Source organism: Crocodylus porosus, unplaced genomic scaffold (genome assembly GCF_001723895.1).
Source record: "Crocodylus porosus isolate Cpor-Errol unplaced genomic scaffold, CroPor_comp1, whole genome shotgun sequence".
Taxonomy (NCBI): domain Eukaryota; kingdom Metazoa; phylum Chordata; order Crocodylia; family Crocodylidae; genus Crocodylus; species Crocodylus porosus.
In genome coordinates, this window is record NW_017728951.1 from 49161185 (window position 1) to 49185691 (window position 24507).

The following is a 24507-nucleotide window of genomic DNA, read 5'->3' on the forward strand; positions in this document are numbered from 1 at the left end:
TGCCCAGCCTGCCTAGGAGTTTTGGAAGACACTATTCATTACGTCTTAGAATGTCTTCTATATAATGACATAATGAGAAAGTATTTATCACCATTCTTGCAGAAATTTACATAGTTCTTAAATAAAGAGAAATTAATATGGCTTCTCCAGCAAACAGATCCATATTTAGTAAACCGTCTTGCAATTTTTGCTTACAAGGCTGGAGCAGTCAAAGCTGTCAATCCTTTACTGTCAATATGACCAATAAACATTATCATTATATTTGTTTTTTACTGTGTTAATTGTGGACCTATGCACATTTTTATAGATGCATGATCTGATTTATCATCATATTTGTACTTGATTATGTTAATTCTAGGAGTAGGAATGATATTTTTATAATGTTTAGCCCTATTTTATTATTATACTTACATTTCTGTTATTTTTGTTTAAATTTGTGTTACGGTTGTATGTCTGTTATGTTGTTTTTGGGAATATGGCTTTCAGCCATGATCCTTAATAAATTGAATGTAATTGATGCTGAAGGAGTCCTTTGGGACTGTGGAGGAAGAGCTGTCAGAGGCAGCACTAGAGAAGGGAGAGGACTTGGACTCCCAGGAAGGTGGAAGCTGGAAACTTGTGACCTCTGGCAGGTCTTCATCTCCACCTGCAGTGGTTTGTCTAGAGAATAGGTATGAAACCCTAGCAACAGAGGGCAAGAAGCATGTTCCATTGGTGGAGGAGGACAGGCCACGGTTCTCCAAGATAGGAAGGATTGAGACAACCACCAAGAAGAAGCTCTGGGTGGTGGTTGTTGGAGACTCCCTTCTGCAGGGGATGGAGGGATCCATTTGCTGACCTGACCTGTTGTCTCGGGAAGTCTGATGTTTGTCCGGAGCCTGTATCCAAGATGTTGCAGAGGGATTACTGAGACTCATCAGGCCCTCCAACTACAGCTCCATTCTGCTCATCCATGTGGGCACCAGTGATACTGCCAAGGAAGACCCTGAGCAGATCAAAAAGTGATTACAAGGCTCTAGTGATTACAAGGCTCTGGGTGCAAAGGTGAAGGTGACAGAGGTTCAGGAAGTGTTCTCTTTGATCCTTCTGGTCAAGGGAATGGGCCTGGGCAGGAGTGGTACATTCTGCAGATAAGTGCATGTCTGTGTAGATGGTGTTGTCAGCAGGGCTGTGGTTTCTTGGACCACAGGATGATGTTCAAAGAAGGATTGCTAGGAAGAGGTGGGATCCACCTGACAAAGAGAGGGAAGAGCATCTTTGCAGACAGGTTTACTAAGCTAGTGAGGAAGGCTTTAAACTAGATTTGCCAGGGGATAGAGACCAAAACCCTGAGATAAGTAAGGGAGTGGGTGACCTGGAGGAAGAGCAAGCAGAAGAAGAAACAGGGAAAGTGTTCTTATTGTTCTTGAGAAATCAGGGCAATCTTAGGTGCCTGTACACAAATGTACAAAGCCTGTGAAACAAGCAGGAAGAATCAGAAGTCCTTGCAGAGTCATGGATCTATGATATGATTGGAAAAACAGACTTGGTGGGAGCTAGTGTGACTAGAGCACTGTCATGGATGGTATAAACTGCTTAGGAAGGACAGGCAGGGAATAAGAGGAACAGGAGTTGCACTTCATGTAAAAAAGCTGTACGATTGCTCAGAGCTCTAGTATGAAACTGGAAATAGGCCCGCTGAAAGTCTCTGGGTTAAGGTTAGAGGAGAGAGCAACAAGGGTGATGTTGTGGTGGGGGTCTGATATAAACCACCTAAGCAGGAGGAAGTGGTGGATGAGGCATTCTTCAAACAGCTCGTGGAAGTTTCCTGATTACAAGTCCTGGTTCTCATGGGGGATTTCAGTCACCCTGACGTCAGCTGGAAGGGCAATACAGCAGTGCCCAAGCAATCTAGAACGTTTCTGGAGAGCGCTGGGGACAATTTCCTGGTGCAAGTGCTGGAGTAGCCAACTAGGGGCTGTGTTCTTGATCTGCTGCTCACAAACAGAGAAGAATTGGTGGGGAGTGTACTAGTAGATGGCAACTTGGGCAGCAGCCACCAGAAGATTCAGGATCTTGAGGAAAGGAAGGATAGAGAGCAGTAGAGTAAGGACCCTAGATTTCAGAAAAGCAGACTTTGACTCTGTGACAGGCCACTACTCACAGCGCTGCTGCTAGTGTGCCCTGCCCACTTGGCACTAGGGTGAGTTGACCCTAGTGCAGCACCCATGATTTGATGTTTCTACTGGAAGGTATTGCCCTGTGTTTTTCTGTGACCCTAGATTCCTCAGCTGGTGCTTCTTCTGTGAAGCTCCTCCTCCCCTACACCTCACCCCTATCCACTTGGGTGGTCTGGCTCAGTTTTGATGGTATTGCAGGTACTGTCTACTCCCACAGAAGGCCTTCCTTTAGTTCTAGGTAAGAACATGGTTATGGCATGCCTGACCAGCAAACTAATAACTAAACTCAAACTGAAATCACATAGATGGAACAGGTGAGCAGGGCAGTGATGCTCACTGCACTTTTCATCAACCCTCTGTACCATGTGTGGCAGGATTTGTACAACTCTCACATTATCCCACATTGTGGGTGCCCAGTGGGGGTTGATTCCCTGGGTCAGCTGGCAACTGACCAAGTGCTATAATGTCCTGAGGGCCACTTTCCCATGTCCCTTGGGGTCCTGCTGCTTTCCTTCTGGGGAATTTTGGGGCCACAACCACTCAAATGCTGTGGCCTGGATCAGTGAGGTGTCATGGGGGTGTTTTCCTGGGATGGGTCCCAGTGATGTTCTTGGGGCTGCCCAGGTCCCGTCCTCGTGGACGTGGGTATACCTGCTGGTGAGGCTTTGCACAGATGGGGACACAGTTAGATCTGTACCCCTTAGTCCTTCTGTGGCTGCTTCCTTGTGGATACCCGAGTCCTCTTTCCCTGGTGTCTGGTCTCAGCCAAAGTGTGGATCCCTTACTGAATAGGGAAGGCAACTTAGTGACAGAGGATGCAGAAAAGCCAAAAGTACTCGATGCCTTTTTCACCTCAGTCTTCACAGGAAACGTCAGCTCCTAGACTACTGCACCTGGCATCAGTTTGGGGAGGAGGTGAGCAGCAAACAGTGGCAAAGAACAACTTAGGGACTATTTATAAATAGTATATACTAGTCCATGGGGCCAGACAGAATGCACCCAAGGGTGCTGGGGGAGTTGGCTGATGTGATTGCAGAGCTGCTGGCCATCATCTTTGAAAACTCATGATGATCAGAAGAGGTCTGGAATGATTGGAAAAGAGAAAATATAGTGCTCCTATTTAAGAAAGGGAAAACAGAGGATCCAGGGAACTATAGATTGGTGAGCCTCACCTCAGTCCCTAGAAAAATCATGGAGTGAATCCTCAAAGAATCAATTTCTAAGCACTTGGAGGAGAAGAAGGTGATTAAGAACAATGAGCATGGATTCACCAGGGGCAAGTTATGCCTGGCCGGCCTGATGCCTCCTATGATGAAATGACTGGCTCTGTGGATGCAGGGAAAGCAGTGGATATGATATACCTTGATTTTAGCAAGGCTTTTGATATGGTCTGCCACAACATTCTTGTGGGCAAGATAAGCAAGTAAAGGCTTGATGAATGGACTATAAGGTGGATAGAAAACTGGCTGGATCTTAGGGCTCAGAGGGTAGTAATCAATGGCTTGATATCTGTTTGGCAGCTGGTATAAAGTGGGAGTGTGCCAGGGGTCAGTCCTGGGGCTGGTTTTGTTCAATGTCTTCATCAATGACCTGGAAGACAGCATAGGGTGCACCCTCAGCAAGTTTGCAGATGACTCCAAGCTGGGGTGAATTGTAGATACACTGGAGGCTAGGGCTACAATTCAAAGAGACCTAGACAAATTGGAGGATTGGACCAAAAGAAATCTCATTGAGTTCAACAAGGATAAGTGCAAAGTCCTGCACTTAGGGTGGAACCATCCCAGGCACTGGTACAGGCTGGGAGCTGACTGGCTGAGCAGCAGCTCTGCAAAAAGAGAACTGGGGGTTACTGTGGAAAATAAGCTGAATATGAGCCAACACTGTGCCCTTGTTGCCAAGAAGGCTAATGGCATTCTGGGCTGCATTAGTAGGAGCATTGCCAGCAGCTCAAGGGAAGGGTTATTCCTCTCTATTCAGCACTGGTGAGGCCCCATCTGGAGTACTGTTTTCAGTTTTGGGGCCCCCACTATAGAAAGGATGTGGACAAACCGGAGAGAGTCCAGCGGAGAGCAACAAAAATGGTAAGGTAGATGGGGCATGTGACTTATGAGAAGATGCTGAGGAAACTGGGCTTATTTAGCGTGGAGAAGAGAAGATGGAGTGGGAACTTAATAGCAGCCTTCAACTACCTGAAATGGAGTTCGAAAGCAGATGGAGCTAGGCTGTTCTCAGTGGTGGCAGATGACAGAACAAGGAGCAATGGTCTCAAGTTACAGCAAGGGAAGTTTAGGTTAGATAGTAGAAGAATTTTCTCACCAGGAAGACAGTAAAACACTGGAACAGGTTACCCAGAGAGGTTGTGGAAGTTCCATCACTGGTTTTCAAGACCCAGCTAAACAAAGCTTTGTCTGGGATGGTCCTGCTTTGAGCAGGGGAATGAACTAGATGACCTCCTGGGGTCCCATCCAACCCTAATTTTCTGTGATTTCTATGGTTACAATGCTTCCTTCTGACCTGGACTTGAAATTGATTTATCAAGGGCTTCAGAAAAATAATTTTCTTGATAACGAGTCATTCAGAATGGAAGCTAATTCACACTTTTGTGGGAAATGTTAAGAGAGAAAAGGCATTTTTATTTCCTTCCTAAATCATGTAAAAATGATGCATTTCTAAATTGTCTTATTTTAAAAATTCTGTTTATATCCAAAGTTTAAAAATGCAGACCTTGTTTCTCTGTCCTCAGTTAGAATTTATTTTTTTCTCCTGGAGCTGGAATAGTACTATACTACTAAATTTATTTCCTATATAGAGATATTATTTATTACCATTACATCAGTTTAAATATTATTTCTTTTCTCATGTATGTGTGGTTGATATGCTAATACTGTATTGTATTGTCAATCCATCAGAAGTTGTAATGCTTTCTGTGCTGTCTGATTGGTTCTAGAATATTAGAGCTTGGAAGAATTGCAACATTTTGTAGCTTAAAGTAAATATAAAGTATAGATTCTTTTCAAAGCAACAAAATAATTACATTGCTTGTGAGTATTTTATATTGATAGATGCTATAGTGAAATGGTGCCCATGAAGCATTTTAAAAGTTATAAAATATTCTGTTGCTTTTAGATCCTTAGGGTTAGCACCTTAACCATTAGTTTTGATCTTAACCATCTCAACTCCTATTTATTTAAATACTAGATCTGTGGTGGGCCAGTAGGGGTTGTTCCTGCATTGATCCACCTGCCTCACTGTGCCCAACCACTTTCCAGGCTACACGGAGTAGGTTTGGAATAGGGTACAGGGTAGAACAATATCAGATAAATCCCTTAGAGCAAACAGTAGCATAGTAGCTTTTGGTTACACATTTGTGTTACTGCAAGTTTTATATCTAGTTAGGTCTCAAGTAGTTTACTGACAAGTATCATCCAGAAGCAGGTGGAGATTTCATCTGGGAGGCAAACAGTTCATTGACCATGAGTTTCGAGAGAGAGAGAGAGAGTTTCAGATGGTCCACCTTCTTTGAGAATTCTCATTATAGCTGCTGCCCCTCCTCCTGGGCAGTCCTTAACTTATATAGACCTTATGACCTCATTTACCTGATCCAGTGAAGGCCAGCAGTTGTTGGCTGCCAGCCAACCAATATGAAATGCATCACTTGTTGCCAGGTAGATTGGGGGGGTCTCTAGCCTCCTTCCAGTCATGATGACGTTGCTTAGAACAATAGGGAGTTTAAGCCCCCTCCCCCCCCCCAGGTAAGTAAGGCTAGTCACATAGGCAAAGGGAGCAGGTTTCCTCCTCCCTCAGGAGTGTATTCAGCTCAGGTTACAACTCAGGGTTACCTGAAGCCAATGGGGCCAGGGGTGTCTGCCCTCTGCAGTGACCATGGTAACCAAATTGTCAGATTGGTATCAGGCTGATGACCTGAGTTTGGGGAGAGACAGATCTTTTCTTCCAAAAGATCCAATAAAGATTCCATTTGGCTTCCGCAGCAAGGTTGCACCAGTTTCTGAAGATTGATTATTTAGGTTGTGTGACGCTGTATACAGGGTTAAAATCTTATCCTACCTGCAGCATAGATGCCAAGTGGGTAGTTTATTGTATCTGTTTTTAACTTGTCAGAACCTAAAGAAAGAATGTCATCCAGGAGGAAAAGGGAGTTGCATTTTGATTTCAGAGTTCTTGTTCCATTTCATTATTTGTAAGAAGCAGTGTATATAAAATATAAAATGAGCAGTGAACAGTTGTGGCTTGTTTCAGCTACAGCTCAACTTTTTCAAGAAGTTAAGTGAAAGGAAGATGCAAACAGGGGCTTGCAATCCTAGTAATTAATTTCAATAGTATAATCCAATCTTGTGATGTCCATACCAATAGCATGGCTTAATGTCACTGTGTTGTGTTGATTACTTCAAAGGATCATAGAAAAAGAGGGCTGTAAGGTACCTCCAGAGGTCATGTAATTATGTTCCTCACTTTCCCATGTAGAACAAACAACAGGCATTAACTCATGAAGATTTAATTCTACCCAGGGATGATGATCATAAATCATTAGAGGGCATGGTGATTTGTGTAGTGTTTCAAGTTAAGGTCGCTAATTCATAGGGTACTTCTAATCTTCTTTTCCCTCTTGTAACACTTACATATAATATGAAAGTACCAGATGTTTTATCTTGTTTTTTTTAATAATATATGAATACATTTTGGTAGCTTGTTCCTCTTTTACTTGTTTTGTGGCACCATCATCCATTCCAGAGAAATCTAGCCTTTTGAGCTAAGTTGGGTTTATGCCAATAATGGATAGGAAGTTACTTTTTTCATGTCTCCATTGTACGTGATAATGTTTCCAACCTTTTGATTAATCAGATGAAATAAAATAGCTCAGCATTTTGCAGAATGTAAATGTTATATTCCTTTGTAGTGACTAGAATGCATTACTAATATAGATAAAATTGGATGTTTTTGGCATGTTCCACTGTTTCAGTACTGATGCAGTGTGATGCATTGCATGACAAGTCATAGGTGTGATTTTTTGTTGTTGTTGTTGTTTTTAAGCAATTCCATGTTGGCCTTTTATGCTATGCTCCCAGTGAAGTCAGTGGAAGTTTTTCAGCAGGATGCAGTGAGAGCAGATATAGGCCAACACTGAGTGCTTCTGAAAGTCCTACCATATGTGTATAGTCTTCAGATGGTAAGCCATCTTAACAGAATGTATCTGAAGGCTCAAACAGAGACTTTGTGATGACTAGCATATTCCAGGGCATTGTCCAGATTTCTTGCGTGGCTTTAGCAAGGTAAACTACAAATATAGTTTTTTTGTAACATGTTCAGTAGCTTTATTCTCACCTTTTATCAACTGTTTGCTGGATGTGATATTTTTCTCCAGTGACATTTGTGAAAAACATAGGAGTGGGATGGGAATTGAGAACCAAAGCTCAAGGTGATGTGGTCATATGAGATCAGTTGGAGCTCCAGGGAATAAGGGAAAATTATCTCCTAATGAATGTCTACAATCAGGGAGAAGAAATAAATAGCATAAAGAAAAAATGGATCAGTTACACCCAAATTAAATTAACTTGTCCTTGACTTAATTGATTAAATCAGTTCTGAGTTCTCCTTGCATCTTTGTATGGATTCTGCTATTTAGGGAAGCATCAGCTGATGTGGGTTGGGGTTTTTTATTTTGTTTTTTTTAATCAGGGAAAGAGAAGTAATCATCCACAAGAATATTTATTTTTTTTAAAAGATTAACATGAAGGCCATTGCATATAGATATTTTTCCTTGAATGGAAATTGAGAGCATTTATACTATGCGACTGGAAGGAGTGAGATTCAGCTGAGCGCAGTTTATCCTGAAATTCCTTATTTAACTCTATTTCCTGTATGAGATGTCATAATAAATGTTTTCTTCTCTGAATAATAATGTTCGTGTGACAATGGAAAAGTAACTGGGAGTTGCAGATGTGAATTTATCTAAAGTTCAGCAAGAAAGGATCCATTAAACTCTCTGCTTTATCTATTGCCTTGTTTACAGCAAAGCAAATTGGCTTCCTTTAAAGGCTCTCATAGTTTGAACATGCATTATGGAGTAGATTTTTGCTGACACAGCTCCAATGACCTCAATAGAACTATGCTAGTTTACATCACTTCAGTATCTGATTGTATGATTGTGCCCTCATGCACATTCTAAATGAAGTTTCTAGTTCTTTAGCAATTAATTTTTAAAGAATATGTTGACCCTAAATTCATTCTGTTTTAACAGCTCTCCTGTTTGATTTTTTTTTTTTTTTTTTTTGCAGTTTCCTTGGGTCTTTACTTCCCCAGGAGAGAATACTCTGAAAATGTCTACATAGATCAGCCTGCAGGGACGCCACTACTGCACATCCATGCCTTGCAGGATTTTCATGGGGAGGAGGTGCACTTTCAGCTGTGTCAGCGTATCCTTATTCATCGAATTGGGACACATGAAAATCAGTGGTTTCAAATCAGAGAAAAAACAGGGCTTCTCTACCTCAATAAAAGTCTGGATAGAGGAGACTTCGATATCCTGTGTAAGTCAGAGAGAAGTAGCACCAGTTGCAGTAATGTCTGTTGTCAAAGCCAAGCACTTTTCTAATGGGATTTATCCAGCAGCGTACAAGTATTGAAATGGAAGAACCATTTATTCATTCTAGGTGAGCATTGGGGCTGACAAAAAGAAGTAAAAAAATAGATGCAGTGATAGACACACATGGAAAAATTAACACTAAGGCTAAAAAGAAATGGGGTTAGTTGTCAAGTGGCTGAATTAGCTACTGAGTTCCCTGATGCACATCAAGGGAGTTGCACCAATTTAAAAAGAAACTACCTAGTGACTCTAGTCCAGAATCGTAATGAAAAGGTGTTTCAATCATCTTAATTTTTGTATTGAGTCTCTCTTATTTTGGTAATTTAACAATATGCACTGAATTCATTTAAGGGTGTGTACTTTAAAGGTTTGTTCAGCTCAATTGATTCAGTTACATTGATGTAGCTGCTCTAATGTAAAGAAGCCCTTTAATTACAATTAATCCAGACACATGGAACATTTTTGTATGCACATTCTTGGATAAAGGGTTTTGATGAGGACCTCATCACTTAGAATTCAGATGTTTTTGAAGAAATGTGTACCACTGAATCACAGAAATAAATTATCTCCTCTTCCTCCTGTACTCAATAAATAGTAAAAGTCATTTTCATGGTTTTGATCTACAAGGAAATTAGGTAGCTTATAATAATGGAGGCAAAAGTGGGTTAAGCAGATTAAATGATCCAGAACTGATGGAATGACATACACTGCATGATTGGTTTCAAGGACTGGTAGGGCTCTGCAGTAGGCTGGTCTGGAGTAGTAACAGAGCTTTAAATGCCATATCAATAAGGAAAAATGCAAAATACTGCATTTCAGAAGGAACAATGAAATGTACAAATCTTCAGTAGTTCAGAAAAGGCAGTCATAGAGGACTGCAAACTGAATATGCGGCAACAATGAAATATTGTTCCAAAATTATCAATATGTATTGGCCTAAATTGATCAGTGTTGTGTAAAAGTCATGGGAAAGTGCTGTTGAGATCTCAACTGCGACTGGTTTTGCATATCATACTTTAAAGAAGGCTGTTGGTTAATTGGAGAGAGCAGAGAAGAGCAACAAAAATTATAAGAAATCTAAAATAAGCATGCCATTGATGGAAAGATTAACAGAACTGTGATTATTTAGTTTACTGAAGAAAAAAAAGAGTAGCGAGTTACTAAATCCTGAAATATGAAATGGGTTGTTGTTATAAAGATGATGGCCATCAATTGTACTCTGTGCATACGGGATAGAACAAGAGGTAACAGATTAAAATTGCAAGGAGGGAGGGTTTTGGTTATATGTGAAGAAAGTGCTCTCTAGCTATGAGGGCAATTACATGCTAGAACAGATTATTTAATGAGGTTGTGGAATGGAAGTTTTTAGGGGAGGGTACATTCACATTTTTCTGGGATGGGTTAGGTAGAGATATTCTTCCCTCAAATAGGTTGAACTGAATGACCTGGGGTCTCACCCAGCTGTATTTTTATATGATTCTATGACAAGCATCTTACTGAATCAGGAGACCAGTATCTAACTTTTTTGGGAGGAAAGGAGGAGCATGTGAAAACTTCAGGCTTCCAATCATCATATGGAGAAAGAGTCTAGCTGATTTTTACTAAGGGATATGCATGTTTTACTGGCTGATCATTTTTTGTTTGTTTGTTTCTATTCTGCAGCTGGAGGAAACTGGGTTTCATTACTAAAGGCAGTTCTTCAGGTCTCTCTTTCATCCCATCCTTTCCAAGGGAAAAAATGTGAATCTCCCACTTACGCTGTGGTTTCGCTCTTCATCATCAATGCCACTGCACCAGCTTGCAGTTCTCAGATAGCAAGGCAGCTATGCTTCACAGAAATGGACCTCTCCTTTCACATCAAAGAGAACAAACCACCCGGCATGTTTCATCAGCTTCAGTTACCCCAAGTACAGCATATGTGTCAGAACCTCAGCATTTCCTACAAATTGCTAGCAGGTAAATCTAGAGGTTAAGCATTTGGGTGCCAGTAACACTAATAAAGATTTCTGATAGAGTAGCTACACTCAGAGCAACTATTGGATATTTTATGCTGGTTCCACAAAGGGAGTTTTCCCTGCCAAATGGGAGCTCAGCAGCAGAGTGGGCTGCAGTGAAGGGCATTATTGTTAGGTTATGTCTATGCTGCTTCTGTGGCATGTCAGAGAGCATCACCAAGATGCACGCTCTATCCACCCATTTTCACTCTGCACACACCAATCCCCAAAATGACTGTGCTATCCCAGCCAAGCACAATGGAGATAGATGCTAAGAGTGGCAGCAAGAAGTGCCCTCAAGGCAGCTTCTTATGGTGCATGTAGAACTGAGGCAGATGGGCAAGACATGCTTCTCAGGAGCACCACAGAAGCAGTACAGACATGCCCTTAATGAAGAGAAAAACTTAGTGTTGCCCAGTGATTATGATTCATAAGGTATTCCTTTTGGATTCTAAGGTTCCCTTCCCTTCCCTTTACTGCCTCAGATAGTTCTTGCCCATCATGATATAAGTCTTCCAACTTCCGTGTTTCTTCTGAAACGTTCATAATGTCACAAGTCATATTTGTCTCTGTTACATGGGTACAGTCCAAGTGGATGGATACATTGAGTGTGAGTAGGTGTATCAAAAAATTATCAAAGAGCATTAATAGGGAGGGATTTTCCTCATTTACACTGTGTCTTTTTCAGCTGAAGGGCTGCCATTTCGCTACAATGAGTCTACCACAGGGGTGAGTGTGGTACAACGGTTGGATCGGGAAGAAAGAGAGAAATATGAGTTGATTGCCAAATGTACAGTGAGAGAAGGTTCCAAGGAGAAGAAGGTTGAGGTGCCTTTTCTGGTGAATGTATTAGATGAAGACGACTCTCCCCCCTTCCTTTTCAATGGCACTAGCACAGCAGATGCTATTGTGAAATTCAACAGAAAAGAGGTAGATTTCTTTTCTTTTTTTAGAATTTCTGAATGATCATTAGAAATGCAATGGATGGGTCATGGTTATTTGGGTGTTTCAGACCTTGTATACCAGCCTGCAGGATAACATACCTCAGCTCACCATGTAATCTGTAGAGCTCTAAGAATGCATCAGCAGCAGCATGTGCAGGATTTTCCCTCCCTGATGTTTCAGTGACAAAGTAGTTTGGGTACAGATACTAAGAAGTAAATAGAAATACATAAAAACAATTGAAGAGGTGGACCCAACCCACCATCGAAGGTGGAGGAAGCCAAATAAGAGAGCTCCCTAGTTAGATAGGTGTTCTTGTCATAATAGACCTCCTCAAAGTACTAGTTAGGTTACTGAGTACATTTCTGATTTATTTGTTTAGAAGATCACATCCATTTGGCTACCAATATTTGCCTCCAACCTGTACATGGGTTTGGCAGAAAAAGTAATGTTCAACTTATATATAATTAGAGACTTTTATAAGTACAAGGAAGCCAGGTGAGTGGGTACAATATTGTTATGTAATTATGAGGTTCTATAAGGAGAAGTACTAAGTCCTGCACTTAAGATACAATAATCCAATGTACAGCAACAGGCTGGGGACTGACTGGCTAAGCAGCAACTCTATACAAAAGAACCTGGCAGTTACAGTGGACAGTAAGCTGGATATGAGCCAACAGTGTGCCCTTGTTGCAAATAAGGCTAATGGCATATTGGGCTGCATTAGCAGGAGTGTTGCTAGCTAGGTCAAGGGAAGTGATTATTCCCCTCTATTCAGCACTGTTGAGGCCACATTTGGAGTATTGTATCCAGTTTTGGGCCCCCCACTACAGAAAGGATGTGGAAAAGTTGGAGAGATTCTAGCGCGGGGAAATTAAAATGTTGAGGGGGCTGTGGCACATGACTTCTGAGGAGAGGCTGAGGGAACTGGGCTTATTTAGTCTGGAGAAGAGAAGACTGAGGGGTGATTTAATAGCAGCCTTCAACTTACTAAAGGGTGGTTCCAAAGAGGATGGAGATAGACTGTTCTCAGGGCATGTATAAAAGTGCTCTGTGCATGTTTACAGCACTGTATTTTAAGCACTTTTTATAGTACTATAGAGTTATAGCAGTCTTAAACACGACAGAAGTGTAGTGTTTGGTGGAGGGGGCTTCTGATTCTCCCTGCACTTTCCAGGCTAGGAGGCAGGGGTCACTCCATATTCTCCTGGGACTTCTCCACTGATCAGAAATGTGACCAGTATGCAACAGTTTTGCAAAATGCAAATTTAATACCTCATTTACCTCATTAAAGGTTAATTTAAAACACTACCCATTTTAAAAGTACTATTAAGTCATGCACTTCTGTTAAGTCATGGCAATAAATCGCTCTACATGGCAGAACAAGCAACTTCTGTATATGCCCTCAGTGGTGGCAGATGACAAAAAAAAGGAGCAATGGTCTTAAGTTGCAGCAAGGGAAGCTTAGATTGAATCTTAGGAAAAACCCTCTCACTGGGAGGGTAGTAAAACACTGGAGCAGGTTACCTAGAGAAGTTGTGGAATCCTTGGAGGTTTTTAAGACCTGGGTAGACAAAGCCTTGGATGGGACAATTTAGTTGGAGATGGTCCTGCTTTGACCATCAGTCAAAGCGGGGTTGGACTAGATGATCTCCTGTGGTCCCTTCCAACCCTAATTTTGTATGATTCTATTTGCTCTTCACTGAGCATCCTTTACCACCAGTCTCCTTCCCTCATAGTTTCTGCTGTATAGAGGTGGTAAAGCAGTTCTGAAGCCTAGGATGGCTTTAGAGAAAAATATTAAGTAATGTGTATATATTAAACTAGTAACACAGTATTCAGCTGGGGCTTTCTGTAAGGAAAAACTCTCTGAAAAAATCAGCTCTTAATAATGACCACTATGGTTCAGACATTTATTCATGTGTTCTCAGCCTCAGTTATGCATCATATTCCAACACACACTCAGTCACTTTCCTCAGGGGACTTCTGTTTAATAATGATTCACTGACAGATGTATTTATCGCAGTGAGATTACCTTTCAAAGTAAACTGAAGTTTGCATTTATTTGGCATACAATATTGGATGTCTGCTGCCATCTACAGGCTACAGTTTCTAAGTCACAAATGTATCTTGTATAGCTGGTCTGAAAGCGGCCCATTTTTCCTGAAAATTCTTAGATTTTTCAGTTTCCTTTTACTCTAAATTTGTGAAGAAAAGCAGAAATAATTCTTCAAGGACTGAACTGTTCTTAGCAATTGTTTTTCAGTTGCATTGTTTTGATGTAATGTACTGTAGTTATGGAGTTGCAAGACATATTCATAATTGTCCATTGAAATTTTGTTTCAACAAAATATTTTGATACGCTTGAACTGGCATTTTCAGAGGAAAAATGTTCTGCTGGTATATTTTTTTTTAACCAGCTTTAATAACTAGTTTACTTGAACTTGAAAGATCATAGATTTGGATGGAAATATCAGTGGCTAGTGGAACAACAAATACATCAAGTCTGTGTGGGACCTACCACATGGCAAAAAGACATCCAATGAAGCGCCAGTACAGAGCAATCTGTCAGATTAACCACAAGGGTTGGAGCCCAAAACTGTCTAACTGTGTTTGTAAATCTGTCACTGACTTTTTGTGGCCAGGAATCTGCTACTTCACCTCTATGTCTCTGTCTCCTCCACATTTTAAATGATGACGCTTTATTTATCTGCTTCAGAGGAATATTGACTAGTGTTTCAAGGTACTCTGAAGATTGAAAACTGTTGTGGAGTAGTGTTATTTTATACTTCAAAAATTAAGTATTATATCTAGGCCTAGCCTCTTCATTAGACTCTGTCAGGGGTCTGAAGGATAATATCTTTTTCCCTGATGCCTTGGCTATGTTCTGTAAACTAGAGATTCACATTTCTTTAAAAAATCCCGAAGTGAAGAGCAGAGAGAACTGAAGATGTTGGGCCTGCTCATGTCAAGGCTCACCCTCTTTTGTATATTGTAGCATATGCAGCCTCATCTGGTCAGCTGACAACTTTGCTAACACTGGGAAAGCAATCAGATGGTAAAGGGCTGTGACAGGGGGCCATCCTGGGGCTGGGTCTCATGTCAGCCCACCCTTGTCTGAGTAGTGTAGTGCACCCAGTCTCGCCAGCCATGACTTGATGGTACAGAACACCAGTTTACTAAATGGGAGGCTGCCATTATGATGCCCTGATGCCACAGGGCGCTTTCCACAACTCTGTACTGGCCCTAAACTGTAGCCCATGCCTCACAGATGGCATCCAGATTGGTATTACTCCCTGGTTTCAGTCTGGGACAAACTCATTCCACTGTTGGGCCTCTTACACAATCACACTCACTCTGCCCCCCTCTCATAGGGCCTCTTGCACTCCACCCCACTCTCACAGGTTGATGATTTCTCACTGAAGAGTGGGGGCTGGGGTTAAGGTGCCCCTACCCACCTTTCACCAGGGAGTTAATTGACCTGGCATTTCTTGGGGGCGGTTCTGCCACAAACAGCTCTGCCAGGCCACCCTTCCCCGGCAGGGTGCAGTTTCAGGTAATGCCCAGGACCAGGAACCTCCAAACTTTCCCATAGCTCCTGCTCTCACCTCCTAAGTTGTTCCAGGAGCAGTAGCTCAGCCGGCTGATGTTACTTCCTCGGCTGCTGGCAACTGACTGCTGCCCCAGCCTGTGTGTGCTGGGTCCTAAGATGGCCGCCCTAATCAAGCACCTCCCAGCTGCCTGCCTCCAGCCCTTAAAGTGGCAGGCTCCCAGAGGTGCACTGCCACAAGGGCCATTATATCTGACTTACTAGCACACATACCGTCCTACCTGATACCTCCCATAGAGAGACGGAGACTTAGGTATCAGTAACTAGATCCCTTCTGCTCATTATATCACATACTACAGGAAAAAATCTGGACCTGTGTGCGGTTGTGGAGAGAGCATAGTAAATTATCACCAGTGATGAGTGTCATGTTCAATACTTTCTTTGTTATTCTATGAGTCTCCATGGCTAAATACAGACAGTGAAATGAATTGATTCAATCTTCACAGGTTAGTCTAAGATATATAGATTGAACCTATGAGCAAGTGAACAGACACTCACTTTTAATTTCAGAAATGCAGCCACATGCCTGCAGTGGCCCAGGCTAGAAGCCAGGAGGTGCTAGAGCACACCTTCCTGCTCTACTGGAGCAGACAGCTTGGGCCAAGGCTAACCTGCCCAACCTGCAAGGGAGGGGGCTTACAGGGAGGGAGGTGCAAAGCATCCTCGGATGCTGAGGGACTATGAGTTAGCTTGAATCTGGAGAGGGTCTGGAAAGTTCAGTATACCGATTTAACCTAAATCAGTTAAGTCTAATACTACATACATCCAGGTTTATCTTCTACCGGTTTTGGCCATTTTGAAAGCAGTGTATGTGCACTGAACTTCTGTTGTGTTACAGATTTGAACTGGTTTCCAATCACTTGTACCAGTTTATGCGTAACTTCTGTCCCTAGCCCTTGTGTTTATTTAAAGATATAGTTTGGCTGCAAAGTTCTGCTAGGGTTTACTCCTGCTGTGAAGTCTAGAATCATTTAAATTTGGGGAATCTGGGTCTTTCCTCTCTCTCCACCAGCCCACTGGCTTGGGAAAATTCTAGTTGGATGGCTGACCAGTTAGGGATTATTGCTATGGAATTGAGATACACAACTAATTGCTTTTATAAAATGAAGTTGCAAAAGTATAGCTTTCCAAACTGGTATATAATAGTGGTCCTAACAAGCTGCCCATGGTGTTTCAATGAACTAGGAATAATTTGAATGGAAGTAGATTCTTGTACTCTGTTAAGGAGCTTTTTTTGGTCAGGATTTTAGTTTCAAAGCAGATCAGGAAAAAAAATTGATGTGGCCCATCAGCAGTTTTTCTTCATGTCTTACAGGGAACGGCTGTAGCAGCACTGACAGTATGTGATGCAGACACTACACCTATTTACCCTCTTGAAAGCAGCAGGAAGAAGTACACAGGAACCATCATTACATCTGATCCATGGATAAATGAAACATTTCGTGTGGAGCACTTTTTCCATGAAGTCCATTTCAGCCCAAATGGTAGCCAAGTGAGGGGAACTCTACATGAATACAGTAAGGTCTCTTTCTTCAAACAACCAAATAAGTTGTTTGTAATTGTCTGGACTTACAGCTCTATGCACTAAGCAGCCAAGAGGTTCTGATAATATGAATGTAATTGTAAAATACTTGTTTACACATCTTTACAATATGTGGCATGTACCATTAACGTACAGAATGGAAACGTCTTTATATTTCTAGTTCTAATCCAACCTTCTTGGATGCCATTAGCTGGTAAATAGATTTGAGATTTATATTTTTGTAGGGATTTGCATGACCTAAAAGGTGCACTTACAGCTGTTGTGGATATATGAAAGGCCATCCTTCTTTTTTGCAGAACTGGTACTGGATAAAAATATTTCAGTCTCAGAGAACCGTTCCTTCCACTTGGATGTTCTGGTGAATGACACAGAATTTCATGGCCCTGAAAGATCACTGGTGCTCCACTTCAATGTTTTCATTCTTCCTGTCAGCATTCAATTTCCTAACATGACATACCAGTTCACAGTTAACAGAAATGCTGAACGTTTTGCACAGGTAAATGCTCTCTTAATTGCTTTTAACTATTGTTAATAATAAGGTTTTTAAAAAGGAGACAGCTTGGGAGACTTTCAGAAATGCTTAGCCTGTGAAAAAAGAAATAGCAAACAACTTTGAAAATCTACTCTGGCAGATGTACTCTATTCTTTATAGAAAGGCTAGAACTCAGGAGATATAGGTCCTATTCCCTGGCTATGCTCCTGGTCTGCAATTCATATTACAATCATAGAGAGGCAATATGATAAATGATGCTCTTTTACAAAACACTTTGTGATCTCCTGATGAAAAGTGCTGTAGAAGATCTGGGTGGGATTAGTAGTAGAAACAGGATAACAGTCGTGTTGTGCTAATCATTATACAAGCACATAGTAAGAGATTATCTGTGCCCCAAAGAACTAAAAGAACAAATGACAAATCAGCATTATCCCCCTGAACACTCTCAGATGCAATCACATTGCATGGAAGGACTTACCCTGTTTTCCAGCATTGTAGTCTATGTGGTTCTAGGTGTTTGCATCAAGTAGTTGAAAAGAAATAGATTTTAAGCTGGCTGTGTTCTGGCACACTCCTCGAATCTGAGTCTTTGAACAGAGCTTAATACTTCTGAGTAACATCTTAAACATGCTTCTAACTTGGCTTGTTCCTGCTTCCCAAAATGTTTTATATACTTTTGTCGTCATTCCCACTTTTTCATTCCAGAAAAATCAAAAAAGGTAGAACACTAGGTAACCATGAGGTAGTCATTTGTGTCTACAACTCGGTGAAGAAGTAAGCAAACTACTTATGGGCTTCTGAGCTTAGCTCAGTTCTCTGGATCTTCTAGGCCAAGAACCCATCCTTTGTATATTGCCATAGCCGTGGAGTAGTGGAAACCTGACAACTGAGACACACGAGTGCATTCTCTAATTTGCACATGCAAGCAAACCCTGCTTAACGCTGTTTTGCTTAGCGCTATTTCGCTATAACACTCATTTTAAATTGATACCTGATTTCACCTGGCACTCAGCAACTTTCATTATAATGCTCGCAGTTGCCATCAAAAACAATTGAGGTCGCCATCTTGGGTCATCAAATACTCTTGGTTTCGCTTAATGCTCGTTTCGCTTAATGCTCTGTTTTTCAGAAACCAATTAAGAGCACTTTAAGCGGGGCTTGCCTGCAGTTCCAAATAAATGTTAATGTAAGGAAATTGATTTAAAGCAAATATGTCCTTTGTTAAAATACCTCAAGCAATAAATGATGCTTTGGGCTGTTCACTGAAAAGCTCTAATTTAAGAAAAGAATAATAATGGATAAGAAGGGTAAAACAATTAGGGAAAAAGAGGCTAACCCAAGTTATGGCAGGAAGCTCTGCATATTTGAACATGTTAATGGTTTCTACCAAGAAAATGGCTAGCTAGTTATTAATGTGCTCCTAATTTAACCCTCATTTTAGCTTAATCACCACCATCCCCAATAATAATGTTTTCCAATAACGTTTACAAACAGGTTGACAATAATTAGTGGTAAATTGCCATGAAATTCCTGTGAGACTAAAATGTAACAATTCCAGTTGTAGAGAAAATCAGAGTAGATGACTTCCAAGGACAGTTTCTTTCCTCGAAACTCTGGTTGATCAAGGAAAATGAAGACTAAATACGTTGCTTGGCTTGACATTTAGTTTTGAAGTGAATTTAATTTTCGTAAAATGTACTGCTGAACTAACTACCTGAGATGCCAAAATAGGCCCCGCATGGACAATAACAGTGCCAGATGTCCAGTCAGTAGTCGTCAGCCTGTCTGTGATGACCAGCTCAAAGAAGACGACCAGTCTCATTCAGTTGCTGGGCTATCACAAAATGGGGATAAACTTGAAGTGAATAATTTTAGTTTTAGTTCACTGTTGTTACTGAAATTTTCCTGAGTTTGAAGAGTCTAATCTATTAGAAAGTGGAGAACAAATTCTGTTGCCTCCCTGGTGCTTCTGTAAAGCAGCACATTTGATGTTAGATTTGTTTTTGTAGTGCCAGACTGTGAATCCTATATTATCAGTTAGTCATGTCAGTTATAGAGGCACAGTTTTTTCCACTAGTAGGCCCTGGGTCTACTCAGGTAAGTAAATTCTTAACTATGCACGTGCAGTATCCACAAACTGCACACCAGAATCTATTACAGACAAGAATACCCAACTACCTGTGGGGACACATTTCTCACAAGAAAACAACTCTGTCTCCAGTCCCTCAGTCCTGATCCTCAAAGGGAATTTACAAACCGCTTTTCACAAACAAACCCATGAACTTCACTTCATCAACCCCCTAGATACAAAAAAATCATGGACTAAATATAGACATTGGATTTATGACACATTATAACCTGCCTGACATCTGATTCCCCAGGTACCTCTCCACTTTTGCCTGCTACATCCCCCTCTCTCCCTCCCACCCCCAGCCTGTCTCTCACCCCCTGATGCCTCCATTTCCATTTTCACTTACCTACTTTCTTACCTGCGTCACAGATGGGATCCCAGGTAGCTAAGCTGAGCTCACCTACAGCCTCACAATTCCATTGCAACCAGCGAACCTCAGGCCTGTCAAAGATCTTAGGAGTCTGGGCTTTCCCCATCCAGGACTGCATGCGTGGCTGGAGGTTAAGGCACTTCCTACCCACCTTTCACCAGGGAGGTCCTCAGTCCTGGCATTTTCTGGGGCTGCCATGCTGCCAGCATTCCCACCAGGCTTCCCAGCCCTGGCAGGGTGCAATATTAGGCCATGCCCAGGACCTGGGGCCTCCACCTTCTCCGTAGCCCCAGCCCATACCTCCAAGTTCATCCTGGCACAGGAGCTCAGCAGGGAGATGTTCTTCCCCTGCTGGCTGGCGATGCAGTGAGTGTCACTTCCAACTCAGAGAGTGGGGCATTAAATGGTTAAAAAACAAACAAAACAGAAATAGGTGCAGACAGATTGAGGAGGATGGCACTTATTCCATCTGCAGATGGAGCTCGGGGAATCCCAGCAGTGGGAGGTTCACCTTGAGGAACACCAGCTGCTTCACCAAACCGGGATCCAGGGAGGTGCAACAGGGTGTCACAACATCCCCAGTAATGGTGTACACCCTCTCGCTTGCAACACTAAATCGGGGCACAGGACAGGTGTTTCTGGGCAACTGTGGCTAGATCCTGCCGCATCTGGCTGCAGCCTGCCCAATAGGGGAAGGGGTCGTAGTCCAGCAGCTCCACATTCTCAGCAAGATATGTAGCTACTGAGGCCTCAGCACTGCCTGCCCAATGCTGGGGTCTGGTGTGTCTGGACCCCACCATTGAAGCCATATCCCTGGCCCACACTGGCAGCACATGTTGTGGAGGAAATTGGCTGCTGCTGGGAGTGCTGGCACAGAAAAGTGGATTCCCCCTCTTTCATGTCCCCCCACCTATGCCCTTTTTGCCCACTGGACTCTGTTCACCAGCCGTCCGTCCAGTGATCCAGGGTTTTGCTAACGTACACGCTCCCTTTCATCCTCAGGTTGCACATGGCCGCCAGCACATGGACTGTACTGGACCACAATGGATCCAGCCATTTCTTGATGCCCTCCCTCAGCCACTTCACCAGTGCCTGCATCTCTGGTGACAGTGGCTTTCCGCAGCCAGGAACATGGATCCCCTGGAACCTTTCCATTTGGATTTCAGGTTCCTTCACTATGGGGATCACCAGGCAATCACCAGCGCTGACAGTCTTGGCAGCCTCAAGGAATGGCTTGAGTACCACCAAGGCCTGGGAAATGGTATCCCACTCTGTTTTCTTAAGCAGGCTGCTGATCCCAATCTCCCTGAGCAAGGCCATCTCATGGGTGGCCTTCTGTTGCTCCACCAGCCTTTCCAGCATGAGGTATGTGGAGTTCCACTGAGTCTCCACATCCTATATGATTTTGTGCTGCGGGATGCTCAGCTCTGCCTATTTGTTCCAAAACATCTTGCCCCCCTTGATGCTGTGGTAGAACTAGCCTGCCACCTTCCTGTATTTTGAAGTGAGCTGGCTGGTTGTGATGGTGCTATCTCTGCCAGCCCTGTCCCCCTCCAAGGCGTCCCTGACTATGAGGTGGAACTTGTGTGCCACACAGCAGATGCCAAAAAAGATGGCATCATGGACCACCTTGACCAGGTTGGCCTCTTTCTCGGTGAACATGAACCCAGAGGTGAGCTTACCCTGCTCAACGAGCCACCCCTTCATCATGCGGTTCATGGCCCCAATTATCTCCCCTGTCATGTGGGACTTGTCCATCACCTCCACTTGAAGGAGAGCCCACCAACAGCCTGACTGATGGCACCAGTGCCCTGTGAGGGAGAGGTAGGCAGGATCTCCACCCCAGCTGCTCCAGATGTCTGAGGTGAAGTGCAAAGCCACCTGCAGACCTGCCTTGTGCAGCTCCTCCCTCGAGTACTCCCTGGAGTCCTCATACAGGGTGGGTACCACCATCCTTCTGAAGGTGGTGCATGCAGACACTTGGTAGGATGGGGCCATGAGCACCATGAACTGCCTGAACCTTGGCCACTCAACTAGGGAAAAGGACTGGCCATCCAGAGTAAGCATCTCCCCATTGCTCTGGGTGATCTTGCTCACCTTTGCAATGCTCCCCGCTGCGTGCCTGCCTTTCCCCCACTGTTCCAAGGTGCCCTGCCTCTACTTCAGGGGGACAGGGGCTTTGGAGCAAGAGGGGGACTTCCCTTTGGGCATGCTCCCACTGCTACCAGGCTGAGGAGGAGCAAGGGCAAGGGGGTGGTGCCTTCTGAGATGCATCAGCATCCCCATGGTGCTGTAGTGTTTCTCCTTCTTGCTCCGACTGGTTTTACATCAGCAGTGCAGGCAGATAGAATACTTGGGATCATCTCCCACCTCAAAATGATCCCACATCACACTGCCCCCTCACTTCTGGGGTGCAGGTGTGGATCCTGCCTGATCTCCCTCCTCAGCAGGCAGACACACAACAACAGGAAGAACCAACTTAGCTGAGCCACTTGCCTCCACAACCATAACAACAACCTCCTCCAAACTGCCTTCTGGGGGAGGAAACCTGGCTCTAGGGGAACTTTAAAGGGAGTGGAGCATAAATTCAGATTTTTCCTCAGACCCCAGAATTTCTTTTGCTAGGGCACTCAGGTACCCTGCTTCCAGATCCAGTGCCAGAGGAGGAGCTGAAAGGCTTAGGTTGGAAACTATTATGCTGGTGGTGCTGGGGATTGTTCTTAATGACTGGTATTATTGGAGTGGTGGCAGATGCAGGCACTGGTCCCACCTCCTTGCTGCCATCAGCACCAGAAGCCTCATGCCTGCTAGTGTTAGGGAAGAATCTATGCCTAATTTTTTTTTTTTTTTTTGGGCGGGGGGGGGGGGGGGGGGGAGAGGCAGGACTTATAGCTCTCCCTCTGCCCCTTCCCCCTCCCCAGCCAGAAGACCTGGCACCTGTCTTTCCAGCACGCTTCATATTTTGTGCACATTAATGTATGTGTATTAAGTGCTTTCCTGCAGTGCACTTGTGGTGAGCCACTGCTAGGCAAAGCACTGCTTTCTTTTTATTTGGGGGGAAAAGAAATAAGAATAAATAACAGGATTTTTGAGGAAGGGTAGGCAAGGGTAAATAAATAGGTAAGGATTGGCAATCGCTTCAACTTGGTATCAAGGTACTACCAAGCTGCAGGCTTACAGATGTTGCTCTCAGTCTTTGCTGCTCCTGCTGTAGACGCAGACTACAGATGCAGCTGCAAAATGCGAGAGCAGTTCACAAACAGCCTTTTATGCTGCTTCTGTGTCCCTCCCCCAGAGCACTGGGATTGGAAGGGATTTCAGGGACAGATCGTTGTCACTGGCTAGCTACAGATGTCAATATCAGAGCAGTCTGTCCCCCTCTCTTCCCCCTCCCTCTTAGTTTCTCTTTCCCTGCAAGCCCGCCTCCGAAACAGCTTGAAACATCTGAAATGTTTCGGAAACACACAAATAGTTTTGAAACATTTCCGAAACATTTTGGATGGCCCGTTTCATTTTGGAAATGTTTCGGAACCTTGCATTTCATTTTGGATTCAGTGTTTCAGCCACCAAAATGTCCAAATCCAAAACGAAATGAAATGCCTGCCAAAATTTCGCACAGCCCTAGTATCCACAGTCTGGCCCTTAACATCTAGAGAGAAGCGTGGCTTGGCTTATATCTACATATAGATCCAAACCTTCCCAAATCCTGGTGATATCATTTTTTGTGATTCTAGTAACCTCTATTAAAAAACACTGTTCCCAAACTAAATAAATTAGAGCTCAAACCAGACGAAGGTACCATTAGAATGATAGATTTTGGCTGTAGTAGGTCAGTGCTCCTGCTATGACTAAACAAAACAGACGTTCTTGAGGGTCTCTCTTCTTTGCTTAAGATCAGGATTTTACCCTGTTTTCAGGTTAGCATTAATCTGGAGGTTTTTCCTCTGCAGTTTGGGGTAGTGGAGGGCATGGTCCTCCTGGAATATCTCAATTATATTGTAACAAGCAGCAATAGGATGTGTTTTTGTCCCCCTCCTTTACCTCTGGCAAGTTAGTGTTCTCAGTGTTTTGGTGCATTGTGCCTAGCAGCTATACAAGAGGGCTGTTTGTTTATGCACCCGCCGGGCCTTGATCATCCGGTCCCTCGCCGCTCGGCTTTGGATTTGGATGATGGTTCTCTGCTCCGTCCCAGTGATCTTAGGGCGACGAGGTCTCACCCCGGGCAGTCTTATGCCCCCCAATCCCGTCTGCCACGACTTTGATGACCCTCTCAGTGGTGGGGGTCCAACCGCCAGGGTTTGACTATCTCAGGCCAAAGGGTGGTGATCTTCGCAAGGCTCCAGCCTCCCCTGTACCTCACCCTATACCCAGCCACGACGGAGTGCCAATGTTATTTCCACGGCTAACCCTACCTCTACGAGATCCTATCCCTGGGTATCGCTCGAGCCTAGGCTATACGGCAAGGACTTACTAGTCCATCTAGGTCCTATGCCCTGCCGGACCTTCCTAACCACTGAGAATGTCCTAGGCTTCACGTTGCCCTCTGCCTTACTTGTTATACAAGCGCAATGGGTGATAGCCTCTTTTTTTTTGGTCATTTGTTGTTTCTAACAACAAAACCACCTACAACTCCCATGATCCTCTAATTACTATCCTGGGGCAGC

The 24507-nt window shown here is 43.4% G+C and overlaps 1 protein-coding gene across 1 annotated transcript in view; it reads left to right on the plus strand.

The window, feature by feature from the left end:
* RET (ret proto-oncogene) overlaps positions 1 to 24507 on the plus strand; it is a 162529-nt gene that overhangs the window by 81069 nt on the left and 56953 nt on the right. Inside the window, exons 2-6 of the mRNA XM_019556164.1 lie at positions 8453 to 8704; positions 10423 to 10716; positions 11443 to 11684; positions 16622 to 16823; positions 17146 to 17345. Coding sequence (XP_019411709.1) covers positions 8453 to 8704; positions 10423 to 10716; positions 11443 to 11684; positions 16622 to 16823; positions 17146 to 17345 — 1190 coding nt within the window. The remainder of the gene's footprint in view (positions 1 to 8452; positions 8705 to 10422; positions 10717 to 11442; positions 11685 to 16621; positions 16824 to 17145; positions 17346 to 24507) is intronic.